Genomic DNA, 21,032 nt, shown 5'->3' on the forward strand with positions numbered 1-21,032 from the left:
GGCAAATTCCGGAAGTATTAGCTGACATATATCTTATATTGAATATTAAATATTTCACTATTATATTTGTTATATACACCTGTATCAAATGTCAAACTTTGTGACGGATATTGAATCGGTAGGATAAACACTTAAAAAAGAAAACACTTTATCACTATATCTTTTATTTTTGTTCTCTGTAATCTCAGAAGCAAATCAAATAGGGGTGAGGACGAAGGAAGAAAAATATTATTGATAAAAAAATTCAATAAAAATTTATTGTGAAATGTGATCAAGAAAACAGATTTTATTAAACAAGTAAAACTAGTATTTTTAATAACATTCATGTAGAGAAAAAGTAACATGGTTTGCATATTAATTTCCATTTAAATTCAAAATAGAAATATACAAGATAATCAAATAATTGCCAAGACACGGCAGTGATATTAAACAAAATGTAAACATCAAATGTCTTGCAATATAACGTAAGTTGTTGTAACATGCAGCAACATAATAAAATATAGGTAAGAAACTCAAACAAAAGTCTTTACAAAAAATCTTTGTAGCAAGAATAAATACAAGACGGGGGGGGGGGGTGGGGGGGGGGGCAACTGTAAGCAATATACTCTATTTGTCATCATATGTTATTCCATCAATGTAATTTCATCCGTTGGTGGTTTTCCAAAGCCTTTCAATTTTCTACCAGGATTTAATTACTGGAAAATCCATAATAACTTTGAGTATTTTTTTTAGTCTGCCTTAGCTTACAACATTTTATTTGAGTGCATACTTTTCATTGGTTATCTGCAAATTTAAAAATATTGTGTACAAAAAACACAATTGCTAAATTTGTGTTAAGCATACATGCTCATACAGATACTGTAGAATAAATTTGAAATGGATTAAATATCTACATAAAATCAAAATTCACCATGTACACATATAGGGTTATCCGTATTTGACAAAATGACAACGTTTGTGAAACGTAATATCCCAAGAGGTTCAAAACTGAGAGAAAAAATTACTGTACTTTTTCTAGTACAAAATATTCATCTGCTGCGGCTTTTTCACTTGATTTGTCCTTATCATCAATGGATTCACCATCCTCTGAACGTTTAACATTTCCATCGTTAACAACAGTCACAGTGCCGTATCCATGAGATGGTGTCGGTACATTTACCGACGATCCTTGCAATGGTTTCACGTGATCGTAGTACTCACTTCTATCCGCTGCATCTTGATTCGTTTCATTCAAGTGGCTGTACACACCATCATTGGTATCGGGGACTGTTTGACTCTTCTTAGTCGGTGTTTCATGAAACAGGGCTTTTGAATTTCCCTAAAAGATTGAGAAAACTATGATGTAAAGATCTCTGGATTAAACATATCGGTGTACCACTTTTAATGTTTCGGGATAAATGTTGACTTTGTAAAGCTTAACAAGTTAAATTTTGTAAGGTGATTTTTATCATGTGTATGAGTGTTATTTTCAAATGTTTCAATGATTTCTAAGGAATTGTAAAATATGCCAAAAAAAGCTTATAAAACATTTATCAAAAATTCTGCATCAGATGACAAAACAAGATACCTTTTCAATATTCAGAACTCCAAAATGAAATGAAAGTCTTGACTATAAATGACAAAAGTTGGAATCTTGATTAATAAAAAAAGACCCTATGATTTTAACAAGAACGGCTGTGGTGCAAAGATGAAAAAATTAATACATTATATACTATCGTGGGTATACTTTAATTGCAATCTTATAAAAATCAGAATTCTTAGTTCCACGCCGTATTTACTCTGCGTCTTGTCACACAGAGTGCATACGGCGTTGATCTAAGAAGTCTGACTTTAATTAGATTAACTTTGATTGGAATCTAGTGCCATGTTTGACAACAATTATTGGTACGAGATTTAATGTAGCTATTAGGTGATATGAAAACAACCAATAAGTATACCTTTAAACCCGGGTAAGTGAATACCCACCAAACATAAGAACCTTTTTGCAAGGGTGGCTTTTTACTCATTGAAGGAGGATAAGATATGGTGTCTTTTTGTATTGAAATGATTATGGAAAGAAATTAGCAAATTTATGGGTGACCGGGGTATCAAAATACTTTTTCCATAAAATAAATAAATTTAAGTTTAATTAAAAATGTATTATTGTAATCAAAAAGTGTCCTCACGAATGTGATTGATTGATTGATTGATTGTATACTGTTTAACGTCCCTCTCCAGAATATTTCACTGATATGGAGACGTCACCATTGCCGGTGTAAGGCTGCAAATTTAGGCCTATGCTCAGCACTTACGGCCTTTGAGCAGGGAGGGGTCTTTATTGTGCCACACCTGCTGTGACATGGGGCCTCGGTTTATACTGTCTCATCCAAAGGACCGCCCCATTTAATCGCCTTTTAATAGCAATGGGGTACTGAGGACCTATTCATACCCGGATCACCACGGGGCCTCTTGAATGTGAAAGTCTGATATATTGTATATATGTAGCTGTGTTTAATATTGGTCATTTTGTTTCATGTCTTAGGACAGGCAGATATTGACTAATCAACACTCTGACTTTTCTTCCATCTACATTCTTGGAGGACGTAAGTTTTTTTTTAAGTTTGTTATTTATCTCCTTTCACGCCGCCTCAGCCATTTTGTTTGTTGTTTAAATTTATGATTTAGCGTTTTAGACCCATTTTCCTGATTTTACTGTTAACTCTAAGTGGTAATTACTGAAAATTTGGAATATCTCCCTTTACAAAATTGGTTTATTTCTCATCTTTATATTAAGTGTTTTTTTTTTTAAATTATAGGTCATTTCTAATAATATTTTTGAGAATTTCAAACAAATTATTAAACGTCATAAAGTTGGCAACACACGACAAACTGTTTTACGGTCTTTTTACACATTGACGGAGGATAAGATAAGTGTTTTAGTGTTGAAAGGATAATGAAAAGAAATTAGCAAGTTGGTGAGTATCCGGGCTATCAAAATACTCATTGCATTAGAATAAATTCTATATTTTAGGATTACATTTACATTTTACATGGACTTTTGAGAACTGTTAACTTTAAGTTTGTTTCTTTTTAGTTTCTTAATTGACTCTCTTTGGTTCTTTTATCATCCTGTATATTTTGGACAATCGTTTTCACTAATTGGTTTGATTTACATCACATAGAACATCCGCCGCCCGTATGACGCAGTGTTCAGAGCATCTGCTCTAGAGTCGCAACGTAAGGAATTGATCCTTACGTCTTGGGTTCGAATCTGACTGTGGGACGTAGAAACCGGTCATTCGGATTAGAAGGTATAAACCGAGATCCCGTATCGCAGTAGGGGCTGGCACGAAAAAGACCCTTCCCTGCTCAATGTCCCTCAGTGCTGAGTACATGTATAGGACAAAATTTGACGCTATCCACCGGCAATTGATGGCGTCTCCATATGAGTGAAAAATTCTGGAGAGGGTCGTTAATCAATCAATCAATCAATCAATCAATCAAAGGACATTATGGCTTTCTTTGGAAAATTTATGATCAAGTAGCGTTTTACCTTTTTATCTTCAATTTCGCAGTATATTTCATTTCCACTATTACCATGACCCTGTCCCAATGGCTTTGAAAGGTAATGGTGAGTGTAATTTCGGATTTGATGAATCCCTTTTTCCTGCATTCTAATCGTAAAAAAAAAACAAAAATACAAGAATGATAAATAGAAACTAAATGGAACAAACATATATAATGCCAAACAAATCAGAGATACGGGTGTATTTAGTTTTTGTTTTGTTTTGTTTTGTTTATCCTTCTGACTACCCGGGTATGTCTAATAATAGGCTTATCTACATGTATCAGTCCATTTATCTTATCTTTCGCCGAAACTAATCCTACAACTTTTGATGTCAGTGCTTCCCTATTTCGTATTCCAAATGTATTCCTTCTGACAAGGTTTTGTTAAAGTACCAACATATTTGACCTCTTTGCCTTCATCTTGGGGATTGGGGTATTTTTGTAAGCTTGAATTATAACCAAAGCGCTAATGACAAGTGCAAAACTTTTATATGTACATGCGTATTCCATGCGCTACACTTTTCCTTAACTTCATTTTTCAATGTTCAAGTTTAATTTTCATTTTACACATAATACGGGCTGCATTTCAAAAACAAAATGAAATGTTTTGTTAAAATTAAAGTATAACATTGAATACAACTTTTGAACAAAATATGATGGAGCTCTTTTCATATCGCTTATGTACCTTGTAAATTAGCTTTCCTCGCCCTCTCTCTCACACAGTGGGAGAGAAAGTGATTGAAAAATTGACTGATAGACAAATGAAGATATTTTTTTAAAATAAATGGAATTGAAAACTTTGCACGTTAATGCTAAAACAAATTTCAACATATCTTTTTCTGTCTCTTTGTGATCTTCTGAGGAGATAAATGCAGACAAAGGATGTTACGATTGATCCAAATATCACTCCTCCTAAGGCGGTCCCCACATAGGCTAACGGTGAATCTGTATACCAGAACATAAAAAAGAAAAAAAGATCAGTCTTATGCTCTGTAATTTATTGTGAATTAATCGTGCCTTCTTTGAAAATTATTTCGCACATTTAATTTAGGATCATCTGTATGCATACAGTAAAGACCCACCTGTATTGTTATTCTGTATCATGATTGAAGATTCTTTACCTTAAAAATTTCATTAAGTACAAAGTTACGTGTTTTATATATAAAAATCAATCAATATATTATTATTATTATTATTATTATTATTATTATTATATATTTTGTAAACTGAAAATTGATATAAGAATAAATAACCATCGAAACGTTTCTTTAAGGACCGGGCATTCAGACCTTTAACAACCTATTTTTGTTGTTGCTGTCAACAAAAAGATATTCAACCATCAAATCTGTATACTCAAAAGACAATGAGCAATCAACATACGTGTAGCAATACTGAGTTTACTGATGCTATATTTTAGATGGACCCGCATCAGAATGAAGAAAAATGAGCGCAAAGGCTAAAATTCTGACAAAAGTCAAGCAGAATGAATCCTGATAAATAATTTGCTAAAGCTGGATCCAGATACACTGTACTTACAAAATCAATGTTTGAAAGTGTATAGAAAGACATTTTAAATCCATCTTAAAAGTGCTCCGTAACTTTGCTGCTTGAATTAACAAGAGGCCGAAGTACCTTTTAGGTCACCTGAGAATAATGCAACAACTTTCAAATGATTGAATATGGTTCATGTTTTAAGCTAGATGCTATGACATTCACAATTTTGAAAGATGCACCATTGCTTCAATATTCAGCAATAATCAGAAGTGCCCCTACCTCACATGAGCACCTGACCCTAGGCTAACACATTGCACAATGTTTGAAAAGACACCCTTGCTTCTCTAAAAATGTTTGATTAATACCCAGGAGTAGATTTCAAACATTCAAAAATTTCAGTATATAAGTAGCCACCCCCACCCCCACCCCCTGTAAGGTACCCCTGACCCTGGGGCCATGAAATTCACAATTTTGGAATAAGAACTCTTGCTTATCATAACTATGTATAGTTAGTTTATTTGATATCTAGGAGCAGAGAAGAAGATTTTCAAAGAATTAATGCATTTTCGGTTTACGAGGTACATTCAATAAATAATGTCATCGGTGCTCGGGAAGAAACAAAAAACGATTTTCGATGATTTAGTCTTAATGATTAAGCTAAAATATTCTCTTTAAATTAAAAAAAAACATGTCTGTAACATTTTTATTTAATTTCTAGGTGTGTTTAGAACACATTTCTGAGAATGACCCTTAGTATACTGGAATATTGCAGATCTTTTTGAAAGGTGTTTTTTTTTTTTTCAAGTTTGGGAAATGAAACAAGTCAAAGGTTTCAAGTGCTGGCTAATATTGTTGGTGTGACAATACATTATTTTTTTTACCCCGAAATACATTTACTCTTCATGGCCTGTAGGTTTAGACGCTGTCATGAATTAATTTAATTTATTGGATTCCTTATACTGGCTCCTTCCTGTTATAACCCTTTCACTTTTTTGCAAAAATTTTGCTTTTTAGACTCTTCCAGAAATTGAAATTACTCCCCAAGTAATAATCTAAGCAACAAACATTAATATTAAAGAAAATAGCATATAAATCTGTTTTTGTGCTCTAGCTATTCTTTGCTCTTTTCCGGGCTTTGCTTTTTTTGTCATGTGTATCTCATCGTAAATTCGTTTTGAAGGTTTAAAGCAAAATGGATTCAAGTTTTATTATCTGTTTGAATTTCAGACAAACATGGATAAGAACATTTTTTTAAAAATAATAATTGGCTAGATATTCCTACACGCTGTCGTTTTCACTTATTTTTCAAAATATTGGGTGACCTTTGAATATTAAACTTTTTTAACTATCAAATATTTCTTTTAAACAATGTGAACTACCCCCAAAATGATGTCGGTACCCATTTTTGATGTCCATTATATCATTTTTGTTTATTGAAATGCACCTGCTCATGTGTGTATAAAACAGACATTTGTTGCTGTAAATTTCACGTATTACCAATAATGACCAAAGTTCATTTAAAAAAAAGTTAATCAAACTAAAATGTAAAAATAAAAATAATATTTGATTTACTCGAGAAAAAAATGTTACAGTGAATAAACATGGGAAATATTATTTGATTTCATTAGTCCTAGCACCACTGTGCAAAAGTAATGGACAAGATTAAAGTTGTATTATTTTCAATTTGCAAACGTGTGTTACTTGAGTGACTCAGTTGACCTAAAAATGGTGATTGTAATGTACAAATTCTAAGTCTCTTCGGAGCCTAGGGTCCATTATTATTGTAGAATATGGTGCTAATTATTCATTAACCCCACCTTTACTGCACATACGTAAATGAAAGTAGATAAATAAAGTTTCTTCAATTTTGAAAAATCATCAAATCAAAACCAAAATAAAACTTAATTTGTCGAGCTGACTAACTTACAAATCAATATTAATTTTGATTGAAGAGTTTTTAAGACAGGCTGTGTACATTGTACATGTACAACTACAAGGGCTGTTCGAAAATGATTGAGACATCGTGTACATTTTTCTTTCTAATGAACGCCTGTCGCTGAAAATTTGCACATAGATTTCACAAACATTAAGAAATCATACAAATAAGGAATATTTCACTTTCGGTAAGTTTCGTCTCTTAAGTGGTATATAAACGCGTCATTGGTAGGGTACCCAGCGCAGTCACGAGATCAGATATTGAAAAAAATTTAACACCAAAGTTTTACCCTCGGTGGACCTTTAATAAGATTAAAAATAATTTAATTTATATGACTATATAATTTTTTTTAGTTAGTTTTATTTTGACTTTATATTGTGAAACTTTGTAAGAATTTCACCGAAATTTATCTTTTTATCCTTAAATAAAAAATTGTGTAGCATTGTTTCATTCGTTTTTTATAGAATGTTGACAAACTTTTCCTGAATTTATCTCTCTTCATGGAGTTGAAATAAGTGTCTCAATAATTTCTGAACAGCCCTTGTATTGTAAAATAATAATAATAATAATAATTTTCCTTTCAGTATATATATATATATATATATATCCAAAGTCTCTTTTTGTCAATACAATAAAAAACTTTAAAACACTTTTCGAAAAGTGTTTTAAAGTTTTTTATATATATATATATATATATATATATATATATATATATATATATATATATATATATATATATATATATATATATATATATATATATATATATATATATATATATATATACTGAAAGGAAAAAGAAACGCAGGGTAATATAATATTCGATAAATTTTTAACAGGATGACTGAAAATTACGAAAATTGATCAGATGAGAAATTTAGTTACTCTGCACCAAAATCAATGTTCAGAATTACTCAACCCTAAAATGTATCACGTTACGTAGGGAAAAACGCTAAAAAGGCCAAAACACGTGCAATCTGATGATGCCGAGTTTGCCTACATATCTTGTTGCACTATTTGATGCACCTGAGGTATGCACATCGTTTTTCAATATTTAGAGACAATATAAATTTCTTGCATCCTTGGTACAGTCTACGGAAGTTCCATGAGGTCTTGTTTTCGAATTGCCTAATAATTGAAAAGGGAAGCAACGGTTAACTAGGCAGTTTCTTGTAAATTTCCCCCCATAAAACTTGTTACCCGTTGTCAGAGAGGGCCTGGGATGGTTTTCAATCAACCGTGACGATGACGTTAATGCGAAACAAAGTCATATTACGTGCGGGCTACTCATCCTGCCATCTCTTAAATCGCCTCCTTACTACCACAAAAACCGTCCATTATACAGTAGACTATCATAATCAATACATTCACACGAAAAACGAAAGAAAACAATTCTGCAATTTGGTTTTTTGCGCCGGTTAACTTACTGTTGTAATCCTTTCACTGGTGCATGCGCGCGTCGTTTGACTAATTTTTTAGCGTGGTTACCCATGCCCAATATAGCCAGGGTTTGAAAGATAAACACTCTGATGAATTCCATGCAGAGGAGAAATAAGGCCCTGACAGTTGTGCAGGAGAAACATTGAAGATGATGAGAGATTTTGATTTTCACTTTTGGGGGGGATCGTCAAATGAGCTTCAATAACTCATGAATTATTGGACAAAATCAAATGGGATATTGGTTATATCTTTTTGAAAGAAGATTTTAAAAGTTAGATAGGAATACTGAAAATAATTTTTAAACAAGAGGCCCATGGGCCACATCGCTCACCTGAGCACTAAGGGTAGGAAAAAGAAGAAAATGGCTTTTTATTGTAAAGTTTAAATCCAAAAGTAGTCCCATGACCAATCATGGATTTGCTATTTCTTAGAAAATGATTTTTAAAGAATTTTCCTATATATATCTTTATAAACTTTGGTCAGCCATTTTGGCCCTGCCCTATCCCTGGGGGTCATGATTTGAACAAATTTGAATCTACACTACTTGAGCATGCTTACATATAAATATGATGAATTATGGATTTGTCATTCTTGAGAAGAAGATTTTTAAAGAATTTTCCTATATATTTCTATGTAAAACTTTGGTCGGACATTTTGGCCCCGCCCTACCCCGGGGGTCATGATTTGAACTAACTTGAATCTACATTACCTGAGCATGCTCCCATATGAATATGATGAATTATGGCTTTGTCATTCTTGAGAAGAAGACTTTTAAAGAATTTTCCTATATATTTCTATGTAAAACTTTGGTCGGCCATTTTGGCCCCGCTCTACCCCCGGGGGTCATGAATTGAACAAACTTGAAACTACACTACCTGAGCATGCTTCCATATATATATGAAGAATGATGGCTTTGTAATTCTTGAGAAGAAGATTTTTAAAGAATTTTCCTATATATTTCTATGTAAAACTTTGGTCGGCCATTTTGGCCCCGCCCTACCCCCGGGGGTCTTGATTTGAACAAAATTGAATCTACACTACATGAGCATGCTTCCATATAAATATGATGAATTATGGCTTTGTCATTCTTGAGAAGAAGATTGTTAAAGAATTTTCCTATATATTTCTATGTAAATATTTGGTCGGCCATTTTGGCCCCGCCCTACCCCCGGGGGTCATGATTTGAACAAACTTGAATCTACACTACCTGAGGATGTTTCCCCATAAGTTTCATCTTTCCTGGCACAGTGGTTCTTGAGAAGAAGATTTTTAGAATATGCCACCAAATTTTCATTAATTCTCAATTATCTCCCCTTGAATGAGGGCGTGGCCCTTTATTTGAACAAACTTGAATCCCCATTAAGGTAAAGATCCATACCATCCTATAGAAATAACGGAACTACAGATTTTGTTGAAACTTTTCAGAATCTTAACTGAGTATTTGTCCTTTCCAGATCAGTGTAAATTTTGGGGTCAACCGGGCCTCCTTTTGAAAGGATTGTTACTAAAAATAGACATTGTCTCGTGAAATGACGGAAATGCGGAAATTAAGATATTTATTCTAGCTTTCTAAAATTAAAAGCAAAAGAATTTTTTTAACATATGAATCATAGAGAAAATATGCTTGTTTAAATGTTTAATTATTTTTTTAATCTGCTGATCCACCTAATATTACTTTCTAGGGCGAATTAAACATATTTAGCTCAAAATTATAAAGTTCATTACTAGTAAAAATAAATTGCTGCTTGATATTCTGACTACAGATTTCTTTTTAAAATTAACACATTATTTTCCAATGTTCTCTCCCTTATATGGCATAAAAATTAAGTGGGGCAGCGGGCATCAAACAAGAAAATTTCACATTTTTAAACCAAATTTGCTGAAAAATGATAATTTGAAAAATCTTTTTAACATCTATACTTTTAGGATTTGGGTGTAAAAATCGCTTTAAATATTTGAAACTATCGATAATAGAACAGTAATAAGTATGGTTTAAATCATAAGTTGAATATTTAATGCATAGACGGCCAAAAATTCGTTTTCACGATTCACAAGCATAATAGTAATCGGGTTCAATCTTCGGAATATTCTATAAACCGTTAATGCGCATGTGTGACGTTGTGACGGAAGTGAAAGAAGAAAATACTTTCAATTTCAACATGGGTAGTTTGGATGCGATTTAGTTGATTAAAAATTTAGAGAAGTGGCACGTTTTACTACTTTTTGTGTCTATGTAATACATTTCTCGCTATTCTTAGATACAAATAAGTGGTTTGTTTGCCACATCTTTTTAACGTCTGGTTTCTGATCTCAGGAAATGCTCGGACCTGTCCAAGTAAGGTTCAACGTTGTTTATCATGTTTTTATTCACATACCATATAAAATAGATCAAATTAATGTACGCGGAGATGAATATGTTCAGTGTTTCCACTTTGTAATGTTTGTTTGTTTAAAACACCGTGCTTACAGGCGATCATATCCTTGGAAGGCAGAGATCCCCTTCTTAAGCTAGGGACACTCTAGCACTGAATGATCCAGGTTTTCCGTACATAACTCAAATTCGTTTAATAAATTCAAGCTCCATAGTTGATGACTAGAATTGCATTGAGAGCATCATTACTAAAGCTATGTCATTTAATTGGTAAAATGTGAAGTAATTTATGTATTTTTAAAATCAATAAGGTTTTATAAATATATGAAAGAGTTCATAATTAAAAGGGTTAAGTAAGTCAAACAATAAAAAAATAGTTGTTTTATGTACTCTGACCGAGCTGTCAAAATCACTCTTACACAATAATTTTTGTCAGCACTTATATTTTTTTTCTCGTTTCCATAGTATAATTTCTATAGGATGCTTTTTGATTGCAATTTTCATGGCGGATCTAGTGGTGAGTGTGTGTGTTCCCATGGACATTGCAGAATTATTAAATGTACATACTTAACCTAGCAGTACAATTATTCTCTGCCATCCTTGGACTTTTAGTAAGACGTAGTATTCTCGGCACTAGTGTCTTTCAAATGGCAAATAAATTTTCATTGGTTAAAAAATTAATAACATCAGGTACTTTTAATCATTGTTGACAATCATTAGACAACTTACCGGTAATCTTACTTTCTTATATGTCCTGAATTTCTATCCCGGCCACATATATTTCAACGATGAATGAAAGCTGTGTAAATTTTAGAGGCTAAATACATAACATCAAGAATATCCCACCTTACTGAAAGTCCTAAGATAACAGTGAATTTTACTAAAAGTGACCTTGGATGGCAGGACCCCTCCTTGGAAAAACTGATCTATGCAAAATTGGTATGAAAAGTCATTGGTATGATGCTTTAAAAGTCAACAACTCCCTGAGTAAATAGAATGTTCTATGTTAAAGTGATATTTTTATATGGATCCAGTGAGCATTTGTTCCATATTTTATGAGTTTTGACACAGACCCTCTCCTTAAACACACACAGATTCTCGAACCTGAAATTGTCTGAGCTGATGAACATCATTTTAGGTACTGAATATTTAATTTGTATGTATACTTGTATATTAAAAGTACCTGAGGAATAATACATGCATTATGAACTTGGTCTAGTTTAAAAAAAACTCTTTTCTGTTGCTCTGTGCCTAAAATAAAAAATCTTAATCAAGACATCCAAGATGGTTCAATTTGACTTGTATTGGAGTTTAGGCAGTTCAATTATACTTCTTTAAAATTGTATTCTAATAATGAAATTAAAAAAAAAAGATTTTTTTCTTCTCCAGCTTTTTATCATGCTACATGACACAGCACAAAGTCCTAACTCATAAGTTTGGGAAGGACTCTTCATTCATTTGGGGGAAAATGGTTTGATACAAGTTTTGCATGCTGGTCCAATACATTATCTGGCTTTTTGGAACTGTGTTGCTTAGTGCATATTGATGTTAAAATAGATAAATGTGTAGGTGTATAATATTATTAAGCTCAATATGATATCAAAAACTATTTATGTAGGAAAAGAAAGAACTGAATAATCACTGGGAAAGTTATGCTATTTTTTTTTTAAACAAGTATCTTGATAAACCAAGTTTAACATCAACAAAAAAAAACTTATATAATTGTCTCCCCTTTCACTGAAAGTGGGGATACTAAATTTAGGTCTGTGCATCTGTCCGTGTGTCTTTCTGTCTGTCTGTAACACTTTCAAGAAGCCTTTGCATTGAAATTTTACACAGCAACTCTCTGTGGCTCGAGGGAGACCCTTATTGATTTTGTGATCAAAGGGTCAAGGTAATTATGCAATAAATTCTGTATGTTGGAAAATTGATTTGTTTTTGAAAAAAAAACACTGTCATAACTTTTAAGAGACAGTATTAATAATTTTTCATTCAAATAAAAAGCTACAATCTTGACATAAATCCATAAAATCTAAACTGAAACTGGTTATCTTTGTTTTTAATGATTAATCCATGATTAAACCACGCACAAACAACCTAATTGTACATATAATTATAACATTGTAAGCACTCGGCTTAACTAACAGAGTTGATTTTGTGAAATGTTGGATTGAAATTTTATCCTTTTCCTTATTCCTTTTTATATCACCCTCTATGATCTCATAGGCATTCCTATTTATCATCTTATACATGTATTCCCTTCTTTGTTACTGTCATATTGTTATTTGTGGGTTTAAGTCTAACTATCATTACAGTAATCATGGTAATGCATAAAATTGCACATTATCTTATTAGCGACTGATACCTATTGCTATACTATTCACGGGTGCTTGAAGACAGAAATATCCCCATTCCCCATCTGATATAGACCCCTTGGTCTGTTCGACGTATGTTTTTCTCATTTATTATACATATTGTATATACCGTAGATGAGAAATATGTAATTTTATCATCAATTTGGAAATTGGCTCTAGCAAACATATAACAAGAGGCCCAAAAGGTTCGAAAATGGTTATGTACTATGTACAAGTATATAAGCAAACGATAATGACTTTCGACAAAAGAGAACCATTTATTTGTTACTCTGTATTTTTTCAACTTCCAGAGAATCGAACCCAGGACACCTGTCAGTCTAATGACATGTGCAGCAATACACTACATTGTATACCCAAAGCACTACAAATGATAGCTAAAGATTATTGTGCACTAGCTTTAAAACAAATTTTTCCAAATTTTCAGCATATATGTCACATATTATGTGTATTAAGGAATTTTTTTGTCAATGTATCAATGTCCTTTCCTACTTAAATGAAATATTCTGGGTTTTTTTTTATCAATAATTATTTTATGTTTCAGTGCAAGGATATACCAAATAACAGAGCATTAATATTTGTGCAGTAACTGTTTTATGTATGATATATACATTGTAAAAAAAAAGTTTTCCATAATTTTTTTTCAAAATCCTGAGTCAATCGATATTTTAATTCAAACAATCGAGAAGAGAAAAACGACATATAAAAATCGGAATATTGAAGCAAAGTACAGTACTTGGCCAAACATAATTTTATTTTTCCACTATATATTTCATTAGGAAACACATTTTTCTAAAATATTCTTGCAGTGTCATTTATTGTTTCTTTTTAATGTCTAAAACACCATAAAATGCAGAATTTGTTGTAGAGTTTTATCTTTATGCAAGTGCAAAACAAAAATTTTTAGACTTCAATTTGTTAAGAAAATGACAATATTTTATGATTTATTCTCAATAGTTTAAGTATCATTTTGTTAATCATTTAAGATAAGAAAATTTGAATAATTCTGCATGTTTCAGTGAAAAAATCATGAAAATTGAGCTAAAATTGACTTATAAAAATCGAAATATATAGTTAATATTGAAGCAAAGTAGTTAGGTACCTGAATACTTTCAGAGCCGTACGTGGTTCGAAAATGGTTATGTACTACAAACATGTAAGCTCCCAAGCCTATGTACAAACATGTAAGCAAACGATAATGACTTTCGACAAGAGAACCATTTATTTGTTACTCTGTATTTCTTCAACTTACAGAGACAAAAAAACGACCCGATTGTCGAAGTCTTTTAGTTATCTTGTACTCGAGACAATGAATCTTCCATGCCATCTTTGTTGTACTTTCGGTTTGACGAATCATCTAAATTTAAACTCTCCTTCGATCATGCATCCCGGAAAATAACTGAACATCGTATATTTATGCCTTTTATTTGGAAATTAATGTACCTTTTTTTTACAATAAGTGAAATCGACGTCAGGCATTTTTGATAGAATAAGCGTCGGGCGCGTTTGACGTAATAACGTCACAAACGAGAATAACGTCACATAACGTTATTTTACGTGGTATGGATCTTTACCTTACTGCATACAGGCGCCCAAGGAACCTAAAGGACATGGTAGTAAGAACCAGACTGGACAACCCATTACCTAACGGGGCTTTAAATTTTGCTCTGACAGAAGATGTCTTCTTTTAAGCACAGCACTGACACAGACAGTTTTAACAGCCCTGTTACAGGCCGCAGCCACAAAATATTAGGGAACTTATCCTGTCATACTGACAACTGCATTTATCTCATCAGTTGCAAAGTTTGCTCCAAACAGTATATTGGTGAAACAGGAGATCTCCGCAGGAGAGTCAATAACCACTGTTAGACCATTAGGACCAAAAAACTCAATGAACCCGTTGGGGAACATTTCAACCTTGAAGGTCACAAATGGGAGGACATGACAGTAGTGGTGATTGACCATAACCCAAGATGGACAGATGCCCAGAGAAAAAGCAAAGAAAAGTTCTGGATGCACAGATTGAAGTCATTCCGCCCTAATGGTAATAACAAACTGAATGACTTCACCAGAATGAACGTTAACTAGACCCAATTCCTGAAGATACTAAACAAGATTATTCTCTTAATTTAGTGTTAACTCTACAGTTAATTTGCGTCACCAACTCTCGAACAACCCACATAACTATGAATTGTTTACGCCTTTGTTAATTATTTTTTCCCGATAATAAGTCCTAAAATATTTCAAAATTTATAATAGATCATAATTCATATTTTAAAATATCCCTGCTATATTATTTTTCTTTGATTATTCTTAATCAAGTATAGTTACGCCTCATTGAGAGAATGAAACAATGTACGATTTACTGATTGTCGTAATTAATTAGCATAATTAATTCGTTCAATTATGTAAATCGCACTTCACCCGAGTATACCCGATAGACCGGACGTATTTCATAGCGGTCCGGATTTCTTCCATTAATAGTGTTCTTAAAAATTTCTAATTCAACATGTAACTAAGTTTGTAAATATATAGTGTTTAGTAGTTTAGTAGTAGTGCTAGTTGTTTTTATTTATCTTTTTTCCTTTGTTCTTATGACTTTTTAACATTTTTCTTTGTCCCGAAGAAGGGACAGGGCGTCCCGAAAATTTGACAATTTTTATTGTTCGTGTCGTTGGTCATTTTTATTGCTTTATATATATATATATATATATATATATATATATATATATATATATATATATATATATATATATATATATATATATATATATATATATATATATATATATATATATATATATATATATATATATATATATATATATATATATATATATATATATATATATATATATATATATATATATATATATATATATATATATATATATATATATATATATATATATATATATATATATATATATATATATATATATATATATATATATATATATATATATATATATATATATATATATATATATATATATATATATATATATATATATATATATATATATATATATATATATATATATATATATATATATATATATATATATATATATATATATATATATATATATATATATATATATATATATATATATATATATATATATTATATATATATATATATATATATATATATATATATATATATATATATATATATATATATATATATATATATATATATATATATATATATATATATATATATATATATATATATATATATATATATATATATATATATATATATATATATATATATATATATATATATATATATATATATATATATATATATATATATATATATATATATATATATATATATATATATATATATATATATATATATATATATATATATATATATATATATATATATATATATATATATATATATATATATATATATATATATATATATATATATATATATATATATATATATATATATATATATATATATATATATATATATATATATATATATATATATATATATATATATATATATATATATATATATATATATATATATATATATATATATATATATATATATATATATATATATATATATATATATATATATATCCCTGCTTTTCTTTTTCTTTTCAGTTCTTTCAGTTTTTGTCTAAAAATATTATTTTTTTCCCTTTATAAAACACTAAAAATGACCAACGACACGAACAATAAAAATTGTCAAATTTTCGGGACGCCCTGTCCCTTCCTCAGGACAAAGAAAACACAGTGTTGCTGGTTTTTTAGTGCTTTATATATATATATATATATATATATATATATATATATATATATATATATATATATATATATATATATATATATATATATATATATATTAGTGTTGGCAAATCGGACGATTTTTAGTAACCGGTTAATCGCTTAATCTTCCGATCAAGTACCCGGTTACTCGGATGATTTTATATTTTAGTTTCCGTATTTATTATCAATCTCATCCTTTTACATATTGATAGAAAATAGATAATAAATGTTATATATATGAACTTTATTTACATATACAAACTCCAATAACACAACATCTTCGAAGTATTTTCATTTTAAATGTCACTTGAAACGGGTAATTTGTTTTTGTTTAAGAAAATAATTTTATCGACACCTGAAGAAGACATTTGTTGCGATCGAGGAGAATTAACATACCCTGTAACACTTTGCAATTTTTTTTTTAAATTTTTGTTGAATTTCATGCATATCACTGGTTACATATCTAATTATTTTTCAATCTTCGGTGATTTAGCAGAACGGGATATTTGTAGTCCCACCTGCATACGACAACTCCGATTCTTATAAATTGAAATTAATTTGACAGATTTAGAGTTAGCCGTTCTTTAACAATATTTCCACGCTTTAGATATTTGCAGCGGCATCTTGTTAAAGTATGTTCCTCAGACTAACACATGTCTAAATGAGGTAATTATAACCCAGTCTTCAAAACGTGTACCCACTGGCAATTAAAGCCGTCAATTAAAATAATCAAAACAAATCGATCCTATTGTGAACCACTAGGGCAAGCCTAACGGTAATTAAAATAGGGAAATGTGTCAATATACATTTACAAATAACATAAAAATTATTTTATACATATTTAATATGAGAAATGTATTTTTATCCGAGCAACTGAATAGCAGTTTTAGTAACCGATACTCGCATCGTTCGACGGTTAAGCGGTTAACCGGGTACTCGTTGCCAACACTATATATATATATATATATATATATATATATATATATATATATATATATATATATATATATATATATATATATATATATCCCTGCTTTTCTTTTTCTTTTCAGTTCTTTCAGTTTTTCTCTAAAAATATTACTTTTTCCCTTAAAATTTTAAGTAATAGTTCGTGTAAAAAAAAATGAATCATGACGCACAAAACATACTTTCGCTAGAGGATAATGTATTTCTGGAACTTTTCTCTTCAGTCAATAACGAAGGGGACACGGTCGACGAAATCTGTGTCACAATTAGCTTATTACCTTAAAAAAAATAGGATAAAATTAGGTATCTTACAGTTTTTGCCTTGATGTTATATTTTTTCTATTCCAAAATTAAAAAAATAATGATTTTTGAGGGTTCAATTCATGAGGGATATTATTATCTGACAAGATTAAACTTACCTGGTAAAATAGAACTAACGTCCTTTTTGGACATTTCTTTGCATCTACTTGTTTGAGTTGAAAAGAATCTCCCAAAACAGACTACAATATTTAAAAAAAACTTTTTAGCCATACGCTTTTCTCTACGGTTATTGTCGTAATCCCAAGTTAAATGATATTCTTATAATACATGAGCATAAAATTATTGATTTTTTTAAACGGATTGTCAGTATTAGTTTTACGTTTGTTACAACAAATTGCAAAAAATATTTAGACTTAATTTGATGCTCGTGTTAATGTAAATGTTTCATTGTATTCAATTGTGAGAAATTTAAGCACACTGTTCAACGCAACACAATTAATTTTTTGGTCTCCAAAAACAGCCCCATCTTGAAAATTACTTGATAAAGCGATATAGTTTGATGTAAAACGATATTCCAAAATTAAAGAAATCGCAATTGTCACGTGCTCCGTGAAATGCAATTATAAATTTCTTTTTGTAATATTTTTTGGTATATTGGTTGAGTCTTTACTTGTAGTGTTTTTATTTTCTGTAGATTGATAAAAGAAAGATATAAAAAATTTATAAATATGCATTTTATATTTCATTTGCCGTTTTGATACATAATAATCTATTACAATGCATACTTTAAAATGTTTAATTGCTAGACTTGACCTTATCTAATTCTTACATACCATATATCGAATCACAAGCAGTGCACTTATCACAGACGTCATTGTAATTATCTGTACAATCATTATTAGAGACGTCATCATTAGCATTACTGTTAGAAACACAAGCTGAAACACAAACGTGCATTATATATACATATATCAAAATAAAGTCTCAAGAAGAACATAATTTATCATTTCTAATACTCATTTATCATTAATAATACCCACCTGAACATTCGTGTATATTAGAGATAAATAATTTACTGACTCGAGAATTAAAATCTGTTTCTACAAAAAACAAAGAGATACGTATTTAGAATATTTTAAAAAAATATGCTAACAATAAACACGAGCAAAAAATATAATGTTTAATGGGGTTGACTCTAGTTTCATTCTGTGAAAACTACAATAGCGAAACTCTTCATTTTTATACCATATATAACTTACATTAATTTTAGTGTTCATGCAAAGTTTGGGGGAAATCTACTGTCCAGGTATTTTTGAGGACCGTCTCAAAATACAGATACATTATATAAAGAAATGCCAAATTTTAGCACTTTAAAGCAAATCATTCAAATACTACAATAGACATTTTGTTCAAACTATAATATTTGATGAGAAATACTATATTATACAATATATGTACGAAACACAGAATTCTACCGTCTTGTTACCAGAGGGGGCATCTCAAAATGCACAAAATTAGCAAATTTTACCATTTTTATAGAGTATTACAAAATATGACGCACACAATGCATTCACTTGAAAACATAATAAAAATATTGGACATATTCTCAAATTTCTATGTTTTAAATTTCGATAGCGTATGTTTATTACTTTTTCTTTAATAATATTTTTATTATCCCTTTCTTTAAGAGCTACAGATTATCATAACGTCAAAACACACTGCAACGACGTCAACCTACCTATCAATTGCAAAATTCGTTAAAAAATCAGTTATATCAAATTGTAATTACATTTTTATACCCATAATTTCTTAATTTTGTTTAATTTTAATAATTAAGCGAAAAAGGTTGCATTAAAACCGTAAAATCGCTTCATTTTACTATGAAGCGCGAAATATTGCGCAATGGAAACTATAGTCGGCCCCCTTAAATCGAAAAAAACTCTCATTATATTCATTGCCTGGGATTAGAAAATGATATCGAATAAGAATCATTTATTAATGTTTTACCTTTTTCTTTACCAAATTTTGAAATGCAGCTTTTACAACATGAATCCTTGTTGTTACCTTCCACACATTCTATACATATGAAGTACATATAAGATATAAATAGATATTAGTAAAACATTTTCCTAAACTAAAATGCATGTATAATAAACTTAAATATTAAATTTTAACAACGCAATCAAAGTATGTCTTTATATACATGTAATATGAAAAACCAGTTTAAGTCTTATCACTGCAAATGTCGGTAATAGTTAAGGCTGCATCAGATAAAATCAGATTTCCACACAGAATAAGTAATTTCACTACAAAAGATATTTAGAGAGGTTAAACGTTGAAGCATTGAACAATAATTATTTTTTTTTAATTTTATTTGAATGAATGAGGTTCAAAGAGATGTACATGTATATATGATGTTATCTCAGATTGGCTGGTTTTGTTTAGAACAGCTTAGTTTTTCTGAGAATATACAGTACAGTAGATGTAATTAGTTACAAGAATTAACTAGAATTGAAATATATATAATTGTTTTATCTAGTAACGATTCTAATTCGGGTACAATTATTTGAACGTTTCATTTATTTATTTACTTCAATTTAATCTTCATCATTCTAAAATTTGTATTTTGAAATTATTAATTTGATAGGCATTTTGAAAATTTATGTGAGGATTTTAACTTTATTTTCACGATAAAGAAAAAATCAGTTCAAATACCAAATGAATTAAATGAAATACTTTCATTGAAATTAGTCTTTAGATTACGTTCTAAAAAATATGAAAAATTCATCAGGATTTTTTGGTCCTTTTATATCGCAATTTGCTGTGCTATTTACACCGTGTA

General features: G+C 30.0%; 1 protein-coding gene across 1 annotated transcript; it reads right to left on the reverse strand.

Moving 5' to 3' along the window:
- Positions 1 to 575: 575 nt before the first annotated feature.
- Positions 576 to 20,270, reverse strand: LOC134238803 (uncharacterized). The gene is made up of 9 exons (XM_062720916.1): positions 20,198 to 20,270; positions 19,231 to 19,290; positions 19,024 to 19,128; positions 18,349 to 18,429; positions 18,112 to 18,207; positions 4,629 to 4,667; positions 4,380 to 4,491; positions 3,533 to 3,659; positions 576 to 1,318 (listed from the first exon to the last, which is right to left on the reverse strand). The coding sequence occupies exons 4-9, from the start codon at positions 18,380 to 18,382 to the stop codon at positions 1,001 to 1,003; spliced, it is 726 nt and encodes a 241-aa protein (XP_062576900.1). The 5' UTR covers positions 18,383 to 18,429; positions 19,024 to 19,128; positions 19,231 to 19,290; positions 20,198 to 20,270; the 3' UTR covers positions 576 to 1,000.
- Between the last annotated feature and the right edge of the window lie 762 nt (positions 20,271 to 21,032).

This window comes from Saccostrea cucullata, unplaced genomic scaffold, assembly GCF_032062105.1.
Source record: "Saccostrea cucullata isolate Sc308-1 unplaced genomic scaffold, CSIRO_AGI_Scuc_v1 ctg9119, whole genome shotgun sequence".
Taxonomy (NCBI): domain Eukaryota; kingdom Metazoa; phylum Mollusca; class Bivalvia; order Ostreida; family Ostreidae; genus Saccostrea; species Saccostrea cuccullata.

Excerpts from the sequence above, each read along its gene's own strand:
- LOC134238803 (XM_062720916.1), bottom strand. The coding sequence starts at position 18,382 with ATGTCCAAAAAGGACGTTAGTTCTATTTTACCAG. Across the intron at positions 18,208-18,348 it reads CGTTAGTTCTATTTTACCAG|GTAATAAGCTAATTGTGACA; the intron begins GTAAGTTTAATC and ends ATTTTTTTTAAG. Across the intron at positions 4,492-4,628 it reads GATACAGAATAACAATACAG|ATTCACCGTTAGCCTATGTG; the intron begins GTGGGTCTTTAC and ends TCTGGTATACAG.